Genomic DNA, 21,452 nt, shown 5'->3' with positions numbered 1-21,452 from the left:
CGAAATCTTAATTCAGTTTATTCATGTTTTGATTTGGAATAGAATGTTTCCAATGCATTTGCGTGTATGGAAATAAAAGCTATTATAAGGATTTTGAGCTTTACTCACTTTTTTAAAACACACTACTATTATTATTTTGAACACAGCTGTAGCAACCCTGAACAACCTCAGGCTGACCCCCAGGATGTAGCAACCCTGAACTTCGAACGACCTGAGCCTTCTCAGGAAGTAAAGTCGTCTCTGTCCCTTATATGGCCTCTGTGTTTCATTCAGGGAAATCATGACAGGATTTCTGAGATTAATCATAATTCGGCAGAATAGTGGCTAGTCTGTTTGGGCAGCTCTCTCCTCACGCTGCCCTGCCCCGCCCCACCATGGTGCCCCAGAACGGACCTCCAGCCCCAGAACAGACCTCCAGCCCCACCATGGTGCCCCAGAACGGACCTCCAGCCCCAGAACAGACCTCCAGCCCCACCATGGTGCCCCAGAACGGACCTCCAGCCCCAGAACAGACCTCCAGCCCCACCATGGTGCCCCAGAACAGACCTCCAGCCCCAGAACGGACCTCCAGCCCCACCATGGTGCCCCAGAACGGACCTCCAGCCCCAGAGCAGACCTCCAGCCCCACCATGGTGCCCTAGAACAGACCTCCAGCCCCAAAACAGACCTCCAGCCCCAGAACGGACCTCCAGCCCCAGAACGGACCTCCAGCCCCAGAACGGACCTCCAGCCCAGCCCCGCCGTGATGCCAGCAGCCGGTGGATTGTTCTCAGATGTTCCTGTCCCCCGTGTTTGGATGACTGTGGAATGGCAGCTCCTGTGGAGATGAAAGCTGGACTCCCCCAGGGCCTGGTTGACCCAGAGACCCACAGAGAGGCATGCTGGGATGCGTCCCAGAACCGCTGAGGCCCGGGCGAGCCCACACCTGGTCCTCCAAGCTGCTGCTGTTTAGACAGAGGGAAGGTGAACCAGGGTTAGGTGGATACAGCAGACGACTACATGAACTCAGAAAGGAGTCGACCCAGAGTTGTGTTGATAGTACTATGTCCTCAAATCTACTGCATATTTATACATTTACAGGCACTTATGTCGTTCAGTTGTCAGCATAGTGAGTTATTATTAATGTGCTGGTTGGCCATGTCATTTAACACCAGAGGTCAAATTGAACAATGTTCAAGTCGATGTGTGTGTACATGACGACTGAGATGCTGGCAGCATATTCAGCTTCACCAGATTAAAAATGAGCGCTCTGGTTTAGTGATTTAGGGGAAACACACACCTGGCAGGAATAATAATCCAGTTTTTTTATTCCCACAAATCTGTCAGGGTGAGATCTCTCTGGTACAACAGCGTCATCGCTGTTAACATATTACGCAAACATTACTTATTAGTTTGAGTTCTTCTCACAACACAACAGAAGGTGGAGATGTGGTGGTAGCAGAGGGTGGGAGTGTCTGAGGGGACAGCTGGATGGGCTGGTGACCATGCAGCAGAGGGAGGCTGTGAGACAGAGGACACAGCTGCTGGATGGTAAACCTACTGTACAGTACGGTGGACCGATCAAGACTCAAGAGGTATACTGTACTAAAGCTGCCTGGCATGTAGTAGCCAGTACACAGGTAGACACAAAACAACACTTAAAGCTTTAGTATGCAACTTCTTAGGAGCTAGCTTCAAGCTAGAAACGAGGGACAGTTCCATCAGCAAAGTTAAATTCTGCCTCAGCGTCATGGTGTGCGTGTCTGGTTACCTGCTGTATGCGGCCATAGAAGAATGCCCCACGCTGGTCATTGTATCTCAGCACGCACGCTTTGAATCAGGTGTGGACACGCCTACAAGCTTCTTTTTTTTTTATGACCTGACACCAAATTATAATAATTACATGACATTTAGCAGACGCTTTTAAAATGCAATAATGAAGTCTCCCACGCAAATTCAGCCGAGGCACGTACGTCACGGCCGGGGGGGTCGGCAGAGGTTAATCAGTCACGCATGACGCAGCATCAGCTGACTGTAGCTGTCATAGCATTGGTCAGCTCACTAGAGCGCATGTATTTAAGCTGTCAAAACATGTCATTGTTCGCGCTTGCCTTTACTGCTGGTTGTGCATTGCATGCTCGCTGTTGCTGCTCTATGCCCTTCGCTCGTTCTTTGCTCTGTTCAGCTTGTGTTCCGTGTTTTGTGCTTTTGCCTTACCTTCTGCCCGCGATGTCTTCTCCGGTCCGTGGTTTGGGGGATTCGTTCGGCGGGGTCGTTGGTCGACCGGATTCCGACGTTGATTCCCTCCGGGACGTGGGCCCGTCCGGGCACGCGTCCGCAGGCGTCCGCCGGAGCCGTCGGCTAGCCGGCAGGCCCTCGCTCTTTCCCGGCGCGGAGGACTGGCCTCTGACTACTGTGCTGGAGGTTCTGTTTCGTAATGGTGTCTCCGTTCCCGGGGGTGCTTCCCGGGAGCAGCTGCTCGCGCTTTTGTTCGCGGTCGATGACCCCGCCTCCGTGCCCAGGAAGGCCACTCGGATGAGGAAGAACTCCCGGGATCCGGAGGATTCTCCCGCGTTGTCCTCGGATTCTCCGCCTGCACCTTCGAGAGGGTCCGCGACGGTGCCGCCGACCGCTGTTCCCTCTAGCCCGGCTGGGCCCGCGGCCGATCCGGTGCTGTCGGCTTTGCTGGCTATCCAGTCTTCGCTCACTTCGATGGATTCTCGGATCCTGGCCCTGGAATCCCGCCCGTTGCCGGCGGCTCGTCCCGCGCTGCCTGCTGCTGCCGTTGCTGCCCCGCCCGTGCCTCCGCTGCCCGTGACTGCTGCCTCGGCGGGTGCCGGTCCCATGGCCGTCCAGGATTTCTTCCTTCCCCTGAGATCGCTAGGATTTTACTAGCCGCCCGGCCCTCTCGTGCGCTGTTTTTCGCATGCCCCCTCGATGTGCCCCAGGTCCGTGCCCGCGTCCGCTGCTGGGTCGAAGGCATCGGCGCAGGTAGTGTCTCGCCCGGCAGTAACACCGTTGTGCCACAATTTTAATGAGAATGTGTGCTCCTATCCTAATTGTCGGTACATGCATTGTTGCAGTTACTGCGGGGACGGGCTCGTCCCGGGCAGGCTGCTCAGAAGCGGTCGAAACAGGAATAAAACCTTCCACTCCCATCAACGTCCCCGAGCTGGGGAGGGCGTTGTCCAAGCATCCAAATCGTTGTTTTGTCGGTTATTTGCTGTCTGGACTGGTGCATGGTTTTCTGGCGGGGTTAGCCTGGCTGCCTGTTTCCCACACATGTAAAAATATGTTGTCTGCTGTTCGGGAGCCCGAGGTGGTGGACGCGCTGCTGGAGAAGGTCAGGAAGGGCTTCATGATCGGTCCGTAGGCTATAGCTCGTCTCCGTTTTCTATCGCGCGCTTAGTCCAATCGGCGTTGCTACTCGTAAGTACGGTACGACGTAGTACGTCGGTCGATCACGCGATTAAGCTAATTACAGCGGCCGGTCGAGGTGCGTGGACATCACGGACGCGTTCAAAGTGATGCCCCTCCATCCGTCGCAGTGGCATTTGTTCGGCGTCCGGTGGCGCGGCCTGATGTATTTTTCGGTTCGGCTGGCTTTTGGCTGTCGGAGCAGCCCCAAGATTTTCGACTCGCTCGCTGAGGCGTTATGCTGGATCCTGCTGAATAACTGCCGACTACCGTTCGTTGTCCACCTGCTGGACGATTTTCTGCTCGTCGATTATCCCTCTGCCGACCCGGGCCACTGTATCACGTCCCTGCGTGGCGTGTTCTCCCGGCTGGGCGTCCCTCTGTCCGACGAGAAGACTATCGGCCCGCTCACGCAGCTCGAGTTTCTCGGCATCCTCCTGGATAGCGTGAATATGCAAGCCTCTCTGCCCCTCGATAAGCTGGATCGGGTTCGGTGCGTCATGCGTGAAGCGCGCGAGCGTTTGGTTATCACTAAGCGGGAATTGCTCTCACTGCTCGGGCATCTGAACTTCGCGATGCGCGTCATCCCGCAGGGCCGCTCATTCGTTTCCCGGCTGCTCGAGCTGGCCCGGTCCGTCGTGCGGTTGCAGGACCCGGTCTGCTTAGACGAGGGCTGTCGTTCGGACCTCCGGTTTTGGTCCCAGTTGTGCGACGGGTGGAACGGCGTTTCATTTTTCTACAACGACGGCTGACTCTTCGGCGTCCCTCCGGCTGTTTACTGATGCTGCGCCTTCGGTGGGTTTTGGGGGTATATTCGGTATTAACTGGTTTTCTAGCGCTTGGCCTACCGAACTGACCTCGCAAACTAACCAAGCCAGCTCCACGGCGCTCATGGAGCTGTATCCCATCGTAGTCGCTACAATATTGTGGGGACCTCAGTGGTCTAGAAAACGTATTATTCTTCTGCGACAACGAGGCCACGGTAACAATAATCAACAATGGTCGTTCGAACATTCCGTTCATCAACAAATTCATACGCCGCCTCACATGGCTGTCCGTGCAGGGGAACTTCGTTTTCCGCGCCGTGCACATCCCTGGCCTCGACAATAAAATCGCTGACTCGCTGTCCCGGTTTAATTTGCAGAAGTTCCGCAGTTTATGCCCGGATGCGGCTCCGTCCGGCCTGGTCTGCCCTCCTTTTCGGCAGACGGTTCTGGACTGAATGAAGCCCTGATGCCCCTCCTGTCATCCGCCTCCCGATACATGAGGGCCGGTCTAGCAAGACCACATTAAAACAATACGATTCCGCATGGTCTCACTTCACTACGTTCTGCTCCACATTCAATGCAAACGTCATGCCTGTGAATATTTCTATAATATCTGCATTCATAGTTAATTGTGTCGAGTCTAGGCGGCTGCGGCCTCAGTCGGTTAAGAGTGTTGTTGCAGGTGTTCAATTTCACATGCGATGCCTGGACCCCTCCACCGTTTCTCTGCTGGGGAACCCATCCATCCAGCTCCTTCTTAATGGCATCGCGAAAGAGCATCCCCAAGGCAATGATAAACGTCTTTCCTTCACTCGTTCATAGGTTAATCGCACGGATGAGGCAGGGGTGTTTTGATAGTCACTCGGATTTAATGTTGGAAACAGTCATTCTCACGGCTTTCTATGGGTTCCTTAGGGTCGGTGAATATTCTACACGCACATTGTCATTCAACCCGGCGCACGACCTCACTCGGGCAGATGTCACGTTGCATGCGCGCTATTTCGTCCTGCACCTGAAGCATTCAAAGGCGGACAGAGCTGGTGCCGGCGTGACCGTTTATTTATCAGGCAATAACACCTTGTTTTGTCCTCTGTCCTCCATGAGCTCCTACCTGACGAGCAGACCCCAGGCCGGTGAGGAGGAGCCCCTCTTCATCACAAGAGAGGCAAAGCCCATGACCGGAGCCTGGTTTGCCGCCAGACTCCGCACCCTCTGCCAGGCGTGCGGGCTCCCACCGGACCGGTACACTGCACACTCCCTCCGTATAGGAGCGGCAACCACCGCCGCCGCCATCGGCCCGGTGTCTACCCTGAAGTCCATGGGCCGATGGTCCTCGTCTGCTTATGAACGCTACCTACGGCCCGGAGTCCAGGACATTCTGGATGCCCAGAGAGCTATGAGTGGACTGTGACATTGGGTTGGGGGCGTACTGCGTATTCAGGTGGTCATGTGGCTGGTGCACTATTAAATGTTGTCTGGCTCATCAGTCAGAGCGCTCTCCGTCAACCTTCTGCGCATGCGGGCCGTGGAGTTGCTGGTGTGTTTGTGGGGTAGTTTGCAGGTATTCCACCTGCGTCGGCCGGTGGATGCCAGAGTAGCCGCTAGCTGGTCTCTGTGGCTTTCCGTGGCGGGCGCCATGGACGCAGAGACACTAGGCTGTATCTCCCGCGGAACCCACGAAGCGTCGGCCCGTGGGGACCAGGGACTATAATGTACAGCAGTCCTCCTGTGGCACTCTTTGACGGTCTTAGTGGGCTGAGTTACCTCCGAGCATCTTCCCGATCGCGGCCCACTCTGATCGTCATTGAGGCAGGGGGCTAGATGCCGTTCCCCCTTCCTGGCTCTCTGGGCCAAGGGCTTGGCCCAGAGGGGGGGAACACCTAGATTGCCTACCCCTGCTAACGCGCTCCACGCCGGTGGAAGGCAGGGGGCCCCCCGGACAGAGCACACCGCCAAAATTCATATGCTATGTATTATGCCGCTTGTATAATAAATGTTCAAATTTGACAAAAGTGATTGAAATTGTGTTTAACATAGATAGTTGGTGTACTACTTGTCAGTGTGTTGGTACTCGCCAGCCAATTATTATAATTGTCTAAAATACATGGTTTTCAAAGAGGAGCTCAACCACTTATCATAATATAAAAAAGAAAATTGTAATTTATTTTACAATGGACATATGCCATATAAATGTCATTGCCAGCCACCCTGACCTTTCTTGTTGCATGCTGGGTGATTGCGGGTATTTGAGCAGCTCTGAGGTAGAGAGGACAGTAGGTTACTGTTGGCGCTCAGGATCACAACAGTCATTGGTGAAGTCACCGCTAATGACCAGACCCAGTCAATTATTTATATATATATATATATATATATATATACACATGAGGACCAGAACTGAACCAGACCCAACCATTTAGAACGTCAGACTCAAGCCAACTGGACAGACACGCTAACTGGCAGCAGTAGTAGTAATTTATTTCAGTCTTTAGTAATTGACACACATAGACATCGTGTGTATGTTGAGCTTCTCATGGAAGAAGAGGGAGGGAGAGAGAGAGAGTTGTAGGACATCAGCTGAGACTGCTGGGAGAAGCTTGTCTGCATGCTGACTAGATAGGGTCGGCGTAGCCGCAGGTCGACGGGGGTATGGAGGCCGGGATGACTTTAGCCTACAGTGGGCTTCAGGACAAGCACAGCAGGGGAACATGACTGGATACTAGGCTTGCAACATTCATACAGCATAGGCTATAAAACAACCATCATTCACTCAGTTTGTCCCCGAATGTCCCAATAGGTACTTCTGCGTGACACCCATTCAGCTCAGATAGGCTACTGTAGCCTAGTTTTGGGCACCTGCTGTGAAAGTGCAGCATTAATCCAGTATCATTCCTGTTAATTTGATATGGCTCGCGGTTGTTAGATCTTACCACGCCCTGCACACCCGCTGTTATGCGTTTGTTCAGATAACCATCCCGCTGCGGAGAAAGGCACAAAAACATAAACACAGTCTTTGAGTTCGATCCCTCATGACCCCTCCACGAAAGTGTTTGTTTCTCTGAAATCCCTCCCTCTGACCGGAGCTATTGACTGTTTTACTGTGTTAATTGTTTAATTCTGCCTCCCCTCTCCCTAGTGCCTCTCTCTCTCCCTCCTATCTTCTAACCAGGTCCAGTGGATGCCCCACTGTCACCAGCAGACCACCCTGAGTCCGATAGATACCCCTGTGTCCGCTGTGGATGTCGTAGCATTTAGTTAACACACACACGTACACACAGACATACATCAGTCCACATCCGGCTTAGGCCTGGACCTGGGCCCAGTCCCCCTTCCCCTCACCCTAACCCGGGTCCGTATCCTTTTCCTATCCCCACCCTACCCTCGACCCCTACCTCTACCTAGACCCAGGCAAACTCACACACACACATACATACACCAGTCCTGGGCTCAGATCCCCTCACCCTAACCCGGGTCCGTATCCTTTTCCTACCCCCTCCCTACCCCAACCCCTGCCTCTATCTGGGCCCAGGCACATTCACGCACACACAGACCCACACCAGTGTTTGCCATGTCTCTCCCATGATGCTCTTAGCCTTTCTTGCTCTGAAAATGTAATTTAATGTAATTTATTGCTCTATAAATGTTCTTAGCCGTTAGACAAATTTATTCCAGGAGCTTGCTCCAGGTTGCCTGTTCTAATATCTGTGTTGCTTTTATGGCTCTGTGTGCTACTAACCCTGTTCTGCCTCCCCTCTCCCTCCTATCTTCTAACCAGGTCTAGTGGATGCCCCACTGTCACCAGCAGACCACCCTGAGTCTGATAGATACCCCTGTGTCTGCTCTGGATGTCGTAGCATCCCTCACCCTAACCCGGGCCCGTATCCTTTTCCTACCCCCACCCTACCCCCGACCCCTGCCTCTACCTGGACCCAGGCACACTCACACACACAGACATACACCAGTCCTGGGCTCAGATCCCCTTCCCCTCACCCTAACCCGGGTCTGTATCCTTTTCCTACCCCCGACCCCTGCCTCTACCTGGGCCCAGGCACACTCACACACACACAGAGACACACACCAGTATTTACCATGTCTCTCCTATGATGTTTTTAGCCTCTTACTCTGAAAATGTAATTTAATGTAACTTATTGCTTTATAAATGTTCTTAGCCGGTAGACAAACATACTCCAGGAGCTTGCTCGATCGCCTTGTTGAGAGGGGTCAGGGAAGAATTTTAACAGCTCACTTATCTGGCCCCCGGGTGATTACTGTTTTTTTGCTTCCCTCTGGAATATGTAGAGAGTGGGTCGTATGCCCTCCTCCCTTGTTCTCTGTGAAGCGCATTGTGTTGCCTCTGGGTATGAAATGCGCCATACAAGTAAAGCTTTGATTGATTGAAGTGTGATGCTAGTAGTGGATGGGTTTCGGTGAGACCGTGGCCATTTTCTTTTAAACTCACTGAGTTTAAAATACTGCTGTTGGTTTATAAAGCACTGAATGATTTAGGGCCAAAATATATTTCTGATCTGCTGCTACGTTATGAACCATCCAGACCTCTCAGGTCGTCTGGCACAGGCCTGCTTTCTGTCCCCAGAGTTAAAACAAAACATGGAGAAGCAGCGTTCAGTTTTTATGCTCCACGTATCTGGAACAAACTTCCAGAAAACTTCAGGTCTGCTGCAACTCTCAGTTCTTTTAAATGAAGACTTTTCTTTTTGCTGCTGCTTTTTTATCAAATCAAATAATTATTCATTCGTACACTGCACTAACTTTTATTTCTGTATTTTATTTTTCCTGCATTTAGTTTTAAATGGCCTTTTTTGCATTTAGTTTTGTATGACCTTTTGTGTTTCTTGCACTTTGTCTTGATGCTTTTAATGTCCCATGTAAAGCACATTGAATTGCCTTGTTGCCGAAATGTGCTACAAATAAACTTGCCTTGCCTACTGTACTGTACTTCAGAATGACTCAACTAAATTAGTGAACGACCCTTACAGACAAAATCTACACACACACAAAGAAAACACTCAAACACAAACGTTTTGTTCAATAAACCTTTTTTGATTTTTAATCTCAACAGCAAGTTAGCTTATGTGTTGACAACATCGATGAAGGTCAAATATAAAACAGGATTTTTCTATCGTCTGGTTTTCAAAAATCAGCAGGAGGTGAGATTATGATACTGAAACATGTCCACTATTACTGTACGGTATGTCTCTTCATCACTTCGTCTTCAGCTAGTACTCTGAGATATTGCTATAATACTTTTAAATGGCATATACTGATTGACCAAAAACATGAGAAAAGCACGGTAGAGAAGCTAATGGAAAAGCTCCTCACTCCGCACGCTGGGGCGACCAGGGTCACTTCTGAGGAAACTTTGGTTTTGTACCTTTGTAAAACCCGACACTACGTATTATTTGCTGGAGGGGATTACCAAACGGAAACAGAATGGAACCCAACCAGAAATAATGCTTTTATTCAAATCTTAATTTAGATGAGGAAAAAATGAGTAAAAGGCACACTGAACACTACCACGCTCAACACTATATTCGTTGAGTCTTAGAGAAAGTCAGTTTCTCTAAACCCCTAATTTGTACAAAGCACAATTAACCAGTGAAGTGTCGTTCTCTCTTGCTAGTATTTTCATCAGTATTTTCATTTATATCCACCATGATTAAGGTGTTATTGTGTCTGGTCTTTCTGTGAAAGAACATCCTTTGTTGTGTGTCTGTTATCGGGGAGAAAGAAGAGAGGAGTTTCCATCAGGTTGTCTGAGGGAACCAGCAGACTGGGGCCTGTTTCAATACTCTACGAATGCATCCTTCATCCTCTCTTCCTTAAAGAAACCTCTTGATCTGACATGACTAGGTTGGTACCAGCAGATGTGCTGTGTCCTGTCCTGCTAGAACAGAGGTCACATCAAGGAAGAGAGGAAGGTATTGTCAAGAATATTCACGAGTTTAGGACAACTCTTCTGACCTCCTCTTTTCTCTCTCTCCATCTCCTCTTCACCTCCCTGTAAAAGTGCTCCAGTATTCAACATCCACAGACCATCCAGCAGTCTGGTCACCTGTCTGTGCAGTCATCAGTCTATCCGCCTGTCTGTCTGGTCACCTGTCTGGCCACCTGTCTGTCTGTCTGTCTATCTCTCTCTCTAGTCATCAGTCTATCCACATGTCTGTCTAGTCACCTGTCTGTCTGTCTGGTCACCTGTCTGTCTTTCTAGCCATCAGTCTGGTCACCTGTCTGTCTAGTCCTCTCTGTCTGCTGACCTGTCTGTCTGGTCACCTGTCTGTCTGTGCAACCACACTCGCTCCTGCTTCCTCCACGCTGACCGTGACCAACTACTGTCCTGCAGTCATCAGCTTCCCATCCTCCACCCCCTTCACCAGATCCACTAGACCACCGCTGGTCCAGCCACCGTCCAAGACCACTTCACCAGATCCACTAGACCACCGCAGGTCCAGCCACCGTCCAAGACCACTTCACCAGATCCACTAGACCACCGCAGGTCCAGCCACCGTCCAAGACCACTTCACCAGATCCACTAGACCACCGCTGGTCCAGCCACCGTCCAAGACCACTTCAACTTTCATCCTATTATTTAATGTACTGTGTGTGTCTGTCAGAGACCTGTGCGCTTCAAGTAGATTCAACGTTAGCCTAAGTCCTGTCTGTGTGTGTGTGTCTGTGTGTGTGTGTGTGTATACCATCTCTGTGTCTATGCCTGGTGTGGTGAAGACCCTGATGAGCCAGCCAGTCCTGATCCAGTGTAGGGTGACTAGCCTTGGCCCCGTGCCACTCCGTGTCTTACAGCAGCCCGCAGCACAAACATTCCTTCACAAGGTCATCGGCAAAGCTCCGTCACGGCAACCATGACCTCATCATCAACAGCGCAGAGTTAACATGGAATCAACGGAGGAGATGATGCAATCTGGAGATAAATAAATAAAAGAAAACTCAGCCAGAATTCTGGAGAACTCTACCCCCGAGCTAGATAAAACTCATCTGTGTTGTTGGGGCGAACAGAAATGCCTGATTGAAAAATGGTGTATAGGCGTGTATGTCCGACAACATAGAACATTGTTTTTACTATTTAATGTAGTGCATATATTTCCTTTGTCTCCTTGGTGGTCTGTCTCCAGATGTATCAGTTATAAGGGATTTCGCCAAATAGCTGTAATGCTAGGTTAGATTAGCTAAAACTATTGTTTAAGCCAACTAGTGATACTGCTACAATAGATTAAGCAAAGCTATGGGCTTTAGCTAACTAGCTATACCATTACAGTTAAGCTTTACCATTATAGTTGCCTGGCCAGAGCTTTGTGTGATTTAGCGACAGTGCTACATAATAGATTAGCCATATACTTTAGCCAACTAGCTAATGACTAAAATGCTACAATTGACTGACCAAAGCTATCTCCAATGCTATTGTTGTCTAGTCATACAAGAGGCTAATTAGCACTACTAGTATCATAGCCAGCTGGCTAATGTAGATACAGCTCTTGAGCCAGATTAGCTACAGACACTGGGTGCTGAGTGGATAATTGATTATCTCCCAATTACATCATCTGCTCCAGTGATGTCACTGTGGATACCATTGGCTGATGAGTAAGACCAATCAAAAGTCCTCGGTCAGGAACCAACAAGCCAATGAGAGTTGGCCTGCTTAGGCCCTCTCACAGTCCCATCTGGAAATAATATTGCTTCAATATTGCCACAAAAAAATCTATCGACTATTAACACTGCACTTGTCAAGCACGCCTCCATGATATCGTCTCTTGTTCGATCGTAGTTTTTACCTTGTACGTCAAGCGCATGAAAATGTCTCAAGAGTCAAGAGAGTTTGTTTTCTCATCCTATTTTCAAGACAAAAAGTGCTGCCATTGTGCTTTTGGTAGCCAGAAAGTCCAGTCGGTCCACACGCACAGTCCACACGTCCAGAGGCCCGGCTGAGCCACCACCAGCACCGCTGCTCTCTAGCATTCCAGTTCTGCAGCTCCACACGGCCGCAGTCAGGCGCAGGGGGGCGTTCCCAGTCCCCAAAGAACCAATCACCTCACAGATCGGCTGCCCGTGGGCAACGTCCACGCCCCCGCCTGGTGCTCCGGCCTCCAGGACAGGCCCTGGCGGGGGGCCGGGTGAGGGCAGAGGGGAGGGCGGGGAGGTAGGCTAGGGAGGAATTCGGTAGAAAGGTTTCTCCGGCTCACTCACCATGACTAAAGAGAGTAAGTATTGAATCGTATAAAAAGAACACTTTTCCTTCCCTGTACCCACGGCGAGGACGCCCCCCCCTCCATCTCCCCCCTCAGAGACTTAATGCTGTGTAGGTCGTCGCTGTAATACTGCCTGCTGTTCTGCTCTTGGCCGGCCGGCTCAGTTGACCAGGACGAAGCCGTGCTGGGAGTCCACCGTCTCCATCATCTCGCTGTCCAGCAGGGAGCCCTGGAGCTCGGGCAGGCCGCCCAGACCCTCGTACCCGGCCTGGAGGGCCTCTCCCGGGGCGGCCGGAGGGGGCTGCCCAAGGTCCAGGGGGTAGTCATACTGCTCGTGGGGGTAAAGTGCCTCAGTGGAGGTGGGGGGGCCCAGGGTGGGCTCACAGCCGGGGTAGATGTAGACCAGCCCCTCCGGGGCGGGGTGTGGGTGCAGCAGGGGGCCGGGGGACAGGTGTGTGGGGGGGTAGTGACCCAGGTAGGGGTCGTACACCAGGCCCTCCCCGGGCTCCATCAGGGGGCTGAGGGTCTGGGCGTGGGGGTGAGGGTAGGCGGGGGAGGGCTGGGGGCTGCCCGTCTGGGGGGGGTGCTGCTGGGGCTGGTGGGCGGAGGACAGGACCCCCTGCGGAGGTGGGGGGGGGGCGGCCGACGGGTCCTGGTGGGCCAGGGTGGTTCCGGGGGGGTAAGGGCCCCCCTCCACGATCTGCATCTGGTTGAAGTAGGCCTGGAGGCCGTGGCCCTGGGACTGCTGCTGCAGGTACATCCTCTTCTGGTGCAGCCTACGGCAAGAGACAAGGGACAGTCAGAACACACAGGCTAGATGACCATGGAGGTGATGTCTGGAGACAGGCTGTGACTATATAGAACCTGTTACATTTTGGGGCGGATTTCACATGAATTAGAGCACCAATTAGATTCACAGAGAATTAGGACAGAACTTGGCCATACATGGACCATTCCCTTCATTTCATCTTTACGTCTACTGCCTGGATTTTGCCGTACTGCCCGGTGACCGAGGGGATAAGACACAGCTCTGATAGTTAGGAGTCCAGTAGTTAGGAGTCCCAGGTTCCGACCCAGGAGTTAGGAGTCCCAACATTTTTTTTTCTCTGATTTTTTTTTTCTTCCAAGGTTGGCTCTTCGTTAGAATGAAGTGTCAATTCAGCTTTAGATAGATATCAACTTTATTCGCCGTTTTCGCAAATATCTTATCTTTCTATATATGTAAAACAAAATAATATCAGATTCAAGAAAAATAAATCAGATAAACACTGACTGTAGTAGGAAAATTTAACATTTTCTTAGCCTGGATCCTGTGGTATTACATATAAATCATATGCTACCTGAATCACTGGGCAGATACACAAATCTGATAGAAGCCCAATATCAGATTCATGAAAAACAAATTAGATAAACATTGTATTAGGAGAAAATACACTTTCTCAGCCTGGATCCCGTGGTAAGCTATTACATATAAACTGAGGTGTGACTTTAATCATTTAAACTCAGTTACACCAACAACATGCATTCATGCGCCGAGGCCTGTGCTCTCTGAGCACCCTTTCTGGTTCTAAATGGGCTCGTTAATCTCATACAGGCTGGTGTGTCATGGCTGCAAGCAAGTGCCACTTACATAACACTGCTGTTATTATTAGCCGTAATTGTTCAATCTTACAGTCTAACTTCCCATGTAAAGGGTGGGCGTGTTTTGTGTTACCTGTGCTCCTGCAGCTGCTGCTCCAGACTGCGGGGAGTCTCCTTACAGAACAGCTGACAGCTGGCTGGACTGTTGGCCAGAACGCTGGCCTTCTGAGACAGAGGGAGAGGAGACGGGTCAGTCTGGGTCTGACACAGAAACAACCTAGAATCTATAGACATAATGAGAGGCTGGGGAGAAGAGGCTAGGGAGAAGAGGCTAGGGAGAAGACTATCTGTTTCACCTGTAGCCTGTGTGCATGGTACTCTAGTAGTGTGTGTGTGTGTGCGTACCTGTAGCCTGTGTGTGAGGTACTCTAGTAGTGTGTGTGTGTGTGTGTGCGTACCTGTAGCCTGTGTGTGAGGTACTCTAGTAGTGTGTGTGTGTGTGTGTACACCTGTAGCCTGTGTGTGGGGTACTCTGTAGCCTGTGTGTGAGGTACTCTAGTAGTGTGTGTGTGTGTGTGTGTGTGTGTGTGTGTGCGTACCTGTAGCCTGTGTGTGAGGTACTCTAGTAGTGTGTGTGTGTGTGTGTGTGTGTGTGTGTGTGTGTGTGTGCGTACCTGTAGCCTGTGTGTGAGGTACTCTAGTAGTGTGTGTGTGTGTGTGTACCTGTAGCCTGTGTGTGAGGTACTCTAGTAGTGTGTGTGTACCTGTAGCCTGTGTGTGAGGTACTCTAGTAGTGTGTGTGTACCTGTAGCCTGTGTGTGAGGTACTCTAGTAGTGTGTGTGTGTGTACCTGTAGCCTGTGTGTGAGGTACTGTGTCTCCAGGCTCTGTCTGCGGGACAGGAGAGGGTGCTGGGCTCCACTCTGGTACAGAGCCATGTGATCCTGCTGGGTGGCCACCTCACTCTGCACACAACACAACATGTTATACCAGTGAGATACATATAGGCATGTTATACCAGTGAGATACATAGACATGTTATACCAGTGAGATACATATAGGCATGTTATACCAGTGAGATACATATAGACATGTTATACCACTGATACATATAGACATGTTATACCACTGATACATATAGACATGTTATACCACTGAGATACATATAGGCATGTTATACCACTGATACATATAGGCATGTTATACCACTGAGATACATATAGACATGTTATACCACTGATACATATAGACATGTTATACCACTGAGATACATATAGACATGTTATACCAGTGAGATACATATAGACATGTTATACCAGTGAGATACATATAGACATGTTATACCAGTGAGATACATATAGACATGTTATACCACTGATACATATAGACATGTTATACCACTGATACATATAGACATGTTATACCACTGAGATACATATAGGCATGTTATACCACTGATACATATAGACATGTTATACCACTGATACATATAGGCATGTTATACCACTGAGATACATATAGACATGTTATACCACTGATACATATAGACATGTTATACCACTGAGATACATATAGGCATGTTATACCACTGATACATATAGACATGTTATACCACTGAGATACATATAGGCATGTTATACCACTGAGATAGACATATACATGTTATACCACTGAGATACATATAGGCATGTTATACCACTGAGATAGACATATACATGTTATACCACTGAGATACATATAGGCATGTTATACCACTGATACATATAGACATGTTATACCACTGAGATACATATAGGCATGTTATACCACTGAGATAGACATATACATGTTATACCACTGAGATAGATATAGACATGTTATACCACTGATACATATAGACATGTTATACCACTGAGATGGATATAGACATGTTATACCACTGAGATAGATATAAGCATGTTATACCACTAAGATAGACATATACATGTTATACTACTGAGATACATATAGGCATGTTATACCACTTAGATATAGGCATGTTATACCACTGAGATAGATATAGGCATGTTATACCACTGAGATATATACATGTTATACCGCTGTTATAGATATGTGTTATACCACTGAGATAGACATACATGTTATACCACTGTTATATATATATATATGTTATACCACTGTTATATATATATGTTATACCACTGTTATATACATGTTATACCACTGTTATATATATATGTTATACCACTGAGATAGAGTGAGAGAGAGAGAGAGAGAGCAAAAAATTTCAATATATTCAGATCCATCAGGTGTTCTAATAATTTTGGCCACCACTGTACATGTTACAAATTACAACACAGAGTAAAACCAGAGAGGTATATGTGGCAACCCTTTATTTTACAGTCTGTTAATTACTAAGCAAATAGGAATAAGAATGATTTATCTAGTAACAAGTAAGACAAGGAGGTATTTAACATCTGTGCAAAGAGGGTGTGATTGACGGCCTGTTCCTAGCTCCAACACGCAGCCCCAAATATAACAGTCTGGCGACATGTTGAATTTGAATGGGCTATTGGCCAGGATTCGGGGGTGATGATTGGCTGGCCTGTGGGCTCCGGTCTCTATGACAGCTAGCCTGGCCTCAACAATGGCTGCATTCATCACGCCACAGCGACCAGGGACCAGCGACCAGGAAGGACCAGGAGCGGGGGCGACGGGCCGTAAACAAGCCCCACAGTCGACTGCTCCTGTTGGGCTTACGTAAGCAGCTGTCTCCCCTGGCTGGAGGGGCACTGGATCTGCAGAGAAGGCGGGGGGGCGTGGCCTACAAGGAAGTGCTGGTGTGTGTGTGTGTGTGTTGAAAGGTACCTCCAGGAAGTGTTGCAGGTGCTGGTGTGTGCTGAGGGGGTCCATGCCGGAGCCCCCCTCCCCGGGACTCATCTGCTCGTACAGCTGCTTGTTGAGCTCCAGGATGCCTTTGGTCCGGGCCAGGTTCTGGAGGTGCTGCCGAAACGCCACTAGACCTGTGAGCCCACACACACACACACGCGCACATGCACGCACAGGCACACGCACGCACACACGCACACACACACACAGGCACACGCACGCACACACACACACGCACAGACAGTCAGGGTTTTTCATAAATTATGTTTCCCTCTCAATCACATGGTTAAACAACCAATCAAACATGTGATATGACCATGTGATATTCACTGTCGTATTCACTGTGGAATTCACATATTTGCTTTTCATGTGATCATGTGATGTTTTTCATATTAAAAATCCCCTTTCGTTACAAGGCTTGACTTATCACTTTAATTCATTACGCGCACACGCACACATTCACACGCGCACACACACACATACACACACTCTGCTCAGCTTGCAGCAACACTAGCAGACTGTACGTCACCGATGCTGTTTCGAGCAAGTGTGTGTGTGTGTGTGTGTGTGTGTGTGTGTGTGTGTGTGTGAAAAAGAGACAGAAAGACCGAGCATGTGTGTGTATATACGTCAGAGGTCAGCATAGGTGTGTATGATTGTTTGTGTGTGCGTATGTGCAGACAGAAAGAGGGAGTGTGTGTGTACATACGTCAGCGGTCAGCGTAGGTGTGTGTGTGTGTGTGACTCTTGTGTGTGTATCAGACATAATGATAGTTATTAGCCTGTGTGTGTGTGTGTGTGTGTGTGTGTGTGTGTGTGTGTGTGTGTGTGTGTGTGTGTGTGTGCATCCACTAGTCCCAGGAGGATGACTGTTCAAACGGGTGTGAACCATAGGGCCTGACTCATCCGGGCTATTTAAAGAGCAGAGGCTGGTGGTGTGTGTGTGTGTGTGTGTGCGCGTCTGCGTGTGTGTCTGCATCAGACAGCTGATTCGCTGACGTCACAGGCAGCCATCACAACAGCACCTCCACAGCTTCTAACCTCCGCCAGAGAGAGAGGGAGGGAGAGAGAGGGAGGAGAGAGAAACAGAGAGAGAGGAGGGAGGAGAAAGAGAGGAGAGAGGGAGGAGAGAGAGAGAGAGAGAGGAGAGAGAGAGGAGGGAGGAGAGAGAGGGAGGAGAGAGAGGGAGGAGAGTGGGAGAGGAGAGAGAGGGGAAGGAGAGAGAGGAGAGAGGAAGGAGATGGAGGGAGAGAGAGGAGAGAGGTTGAGGAAAGAGGGAGGAGAGAGGAGAGAGAAGGAGGAGAGAAAGAAAAAGTGTGTGTGCACTAGTGTGTGTGTGTGTGTGAGCATGCATGAGTGTGCGTGCGTGTGTGCATGCATGAGTGTGTGTGTGAGTGTGTGTGTGACTGTGCGTGTGTGTGTGCATGCGTGCGTGGGTGAGTGTGCATGCGTGTGAGTGTGTGCGTGAGTGTGTGTGTGCGTGAGTGTGTGGTGACAGGGTGCTCCATTAGATGAGCTGTCAGACTGGGAAGGGCAGTGTTGCTGGATGTGGGCTGGGAAGAGCTTCACACTGACGCCTCACTCTAACCATCCATCACCCTTAAACCTGCCCTACCCTGGGGGAGAGAGAGGGAGAGAGAGAGAGAAAGAGAGAGAGGGAGAGAGAGAGAGAGAGAGAGAGAGGGAGAGAGAGAGAGGGAGGGAGAGAGAGAGAGGGGGCGGGATGAGGGAGGGAGAGATGGAGAGTGGAGAGAGAGAGGCAGAGAGAGAGAGAGAGGGAAGAGAGAGAGAGGGAGAGAGAGAGAGAGAGGGGGGGAGAGAGAGAGAGAGGGGAGGGGGCGGGATGAGGGAGGGAGAGAGAGATGGAGAGGGGAGAGAGCTAGAGGATGGGGATATGTAGAGGGAGAGCTACAGAGAAAGTGAGAGCAGGAGAGAGAGAGAAAGAGTCACAGAGGAAGAGGAGGAGCTGACCATGTGAGGGGGAGGAGACAGAAAGGGGGAGGGGCTTATCTTATGAAGGGGAGGAGACAGAAAGGGGAGGGGCTTATCTTGTGAAGGGTAGGAGACAGACAGGGGATGGGCTTATCTTGTGAGGGGGAGGACACAAATAAACAGGGGAGTGGCTGACCTTGTGAGAGGGAGGAGTCCATCAGAAAGGGGGAGCAGAGAGAGGGAGAGAGAGGAGGGAAGGGAAGGAGGGATGGAGGGAGGGGAGGTGCCCACCTTGCGTCAGCGACGTGTCGGACGCTCGCCGGCCCTCGCGGAAGCTGATGGGAGAGCGGTTGTGGGCCTCCCTCCTCTGCGAGCTGAGCGCCGCCATGGTGGGGTTGGCCGGCCGCGCACTGAGGAAGGGCGTGGCCAGGCCGCGGGGGGCGGGGCTGGGCAGGACGATGTCACCGAGGGAGGGCGGGTCCTCCAGCAGGCCCAGGTCCCCCTGCATGGAGCCCATGTCGTACTCCGAGTCCACGCTGCCCAGGCTGAACATTTTACCTGCCCATCACAGATCACGGTCACATCGTATTAAGCCTCGCGATGTCAGACTTTGGAGGTCTCCGCCTCCCCCTTTCTGTCTCCTCCCCCTCACAAGATAAGCCCCACCCCTTTCGGTCTCCTCCCCCTCACACGATAAGCCCCTCCCCTTGCTGTCTCCTCCCCCTCACAAGATAAGCCCCTCCCCATTCGGTCTCCCCTTCTCACAAGATAAGCCCCTCCCCTTTCTGTCTCCTCCCCCTCACAAGGTCAGCTCCTCCTCTTCCTCTGTGACTCTCACACTCACTCGATCTTTCTCTCTCTCTCTCTCCTGCTCTCACTTTCTCTGTAGCTCTCCCTCTACGCATCTCGCTCTGTTGAAAATCGTCGCTAGGACAGCGCTGGAAACTGACGCTACCAATCAGAGCCACTGCCTACATGTCCAATAGGGTGAAGGACCCGCCTTACTGGAAATGATGTCCTCCAGACAAATTGGATAGAGAATCAAAACAAAACATTCCCATCAGGAAGGACCGCCCTAAAGACGCTGGATTGGGTTTTTTAAATCTCTCAAATTGTTTCCACGGACGTCTGGACGAATGTCTTCAGTCTCTAGTTGAGCACAGTTTGTGTTTAGAGACTAAAAAGCATACGAGTGCGCACAACTCAAATGAATCTGGAGCAGTCACGGGTGCCAGGTCAAGTGCTATAATGAATGAAGGAAAACGCCGGCACTCACGAGATAGACTATGGTCTTCAAAACTTTAATGGGCAGGAATGAACGTTTCGGCCTATACACAGATGAATCCTATTTGCTATTAGAGATTCTGTGTGGTGATTGGCCGTTGCCCCCCACTCCTTACCTATATAACTGTCTGTCCGAAATTTGACTTTTATGCTGATGAAGGCTTAAGGCCCAAACGTTCATTCCTGCTCATTAAAGTTTTGAAGACCATTGTCTATCTCGTGAGTGTGTTTAGAGACTGACTTGTGAGTCTACGTCCTATACTACATTTAGATTACAGTCGCAGAGTGTGTGTGTGTATGTCTGTGAGTATATGTGTGTGCAAGTGTGTGTGTGCTAGATTATGTGTGTGTGTGTGTGCGTGAGTATATATGTATACGCTTTTGTGTCTGTGCTAAAATATAAGTGTGTGTGTGTGTGTGTGTGTGTATGTGTGTGATTATATGTGTGTGCATGTGTGCAAGTATGTGTATGGGCGCGTGTGAGTGTGAATATATGTGTGTGCGTGTGTGCAAGTATAGTATATCCATGTATGTGCGTGTGTGTGCGTGATTATATGTGTGTGCGAGTATATGTATGTGTGTGTGTGTGTTTGTGTGTGTGCGTGCGTGATTATATGTGTGTGCGAGTATACGTATGTGTGTGTGTGTGTGTGTGTGTGTCTAGCATACCCTGGTTGCCGGCTCCGGGCTGGTTGGTGACCTCAGAGAGGGTGTGTCTTCGCTGGCCGAATCGGGCCGTCTGATAGGCGGAGAGCAGGTGGGCGGGGTCGTCTGTGTCCGGCTCCTCGGTCTCGATGCCCTCGTCGATGGACGTCTCCATCATGTTGGAGGGGGAGGAGGTGGAGGACTTGCGCAGCACGGCGGGGGGGAGGGGGTCCAGCAGGCAGCCGTTCACCTGCGCACACACACACACACACACACACACACACACACACACACACACACACACACACAGACACACAGACACACACACAGAGACACACACACACAGACACACACACACAGGGACACAGACACACAGACACACACACACACACACAGACACACACAGACACACATACACACACACACACACACACAGAGACACACACACACACACACACAGAGACACACACAGAGACACACACACACACACAGTACATTACTTGTTTGACATTTTCTCAAGCGTTTTTCCACAGCAGAACCACGCCTCCTAAATGTGGCCAGTCGTCACGGCAACGCGGCGTGACGTTGTCTAAAGAGGTTCCTCCACACGCTTCCCTAGAGCAATCACCAAACTGAATAAATACCACTCATATACACAAACCTGCTTCCCTAGAGCAATCTGGGATTAATGAAGATATCTGATGGAATGTGTTGTTGTATCGCCATGGACATGTGATGATCATATGATGATGATGTGGAAATTG

The 21,452-nt window shown here is 50.3% G+C and overlaps 1 protein-coding gene across 1 annotated transcript in view; it reads right to left on the bottom strand.

Annotated features, from left to right (window-relative positions):
- Positions 1–9,282: 9,282 nt before the first annotated feature.
- Positions 9,283–21,452, bottom strand: part of sik2b (salt-inducible kinase 2b) — a 64,688-nt gene continuing 52,518 nt past the window's right edge. The window contains exons 11-16 of the mRNA XM_084455210.1: positions 20,713–20,938; positions 19,051–19,317; positions 16,807–16,961; positions 14,811–14,924; positions 14,094–14,185; positions 9,283–13,155 (exon numbers count right to left, since the gene is read on the bottom strand). Of these exons, the coding sequence (XP_084311336.1) occupies positions 12,540–13,155; positions 14,094–14,185; positions 14,811–14,924; positions 16,807–16,961; positions 19,051–19,317; positions 20,713–20,938 (1,470 nt within the window). The 3' untranslated portion in view covers positions 9,283–12,539. The remainder of the gene's footprint in view (positions 13,156–14,093; positions 14,186–14,810; positions 14,925–16,806; positions 16,962–19,050; positions 19,318–20,712; positions 20,939–21,452) is intronic.

Source organism: Borostomias antarcticus, assembly GCF_949987555.1.
Source record: "Borostomias antarcticus genome assembly, chromosome: 1".
Taxonomy (NCBI): domain Eukaryota; kingdom Metazoa; phylum Chordata; class Actinopteri; order Stomiiformes; family Stomiidae; genus Borostomias; species Borostomias antarcticus.
Note: the sequence above shows the minus strand (reverse complement) of the source record. Positions and strands in the feature narration are given on the sequence as shown.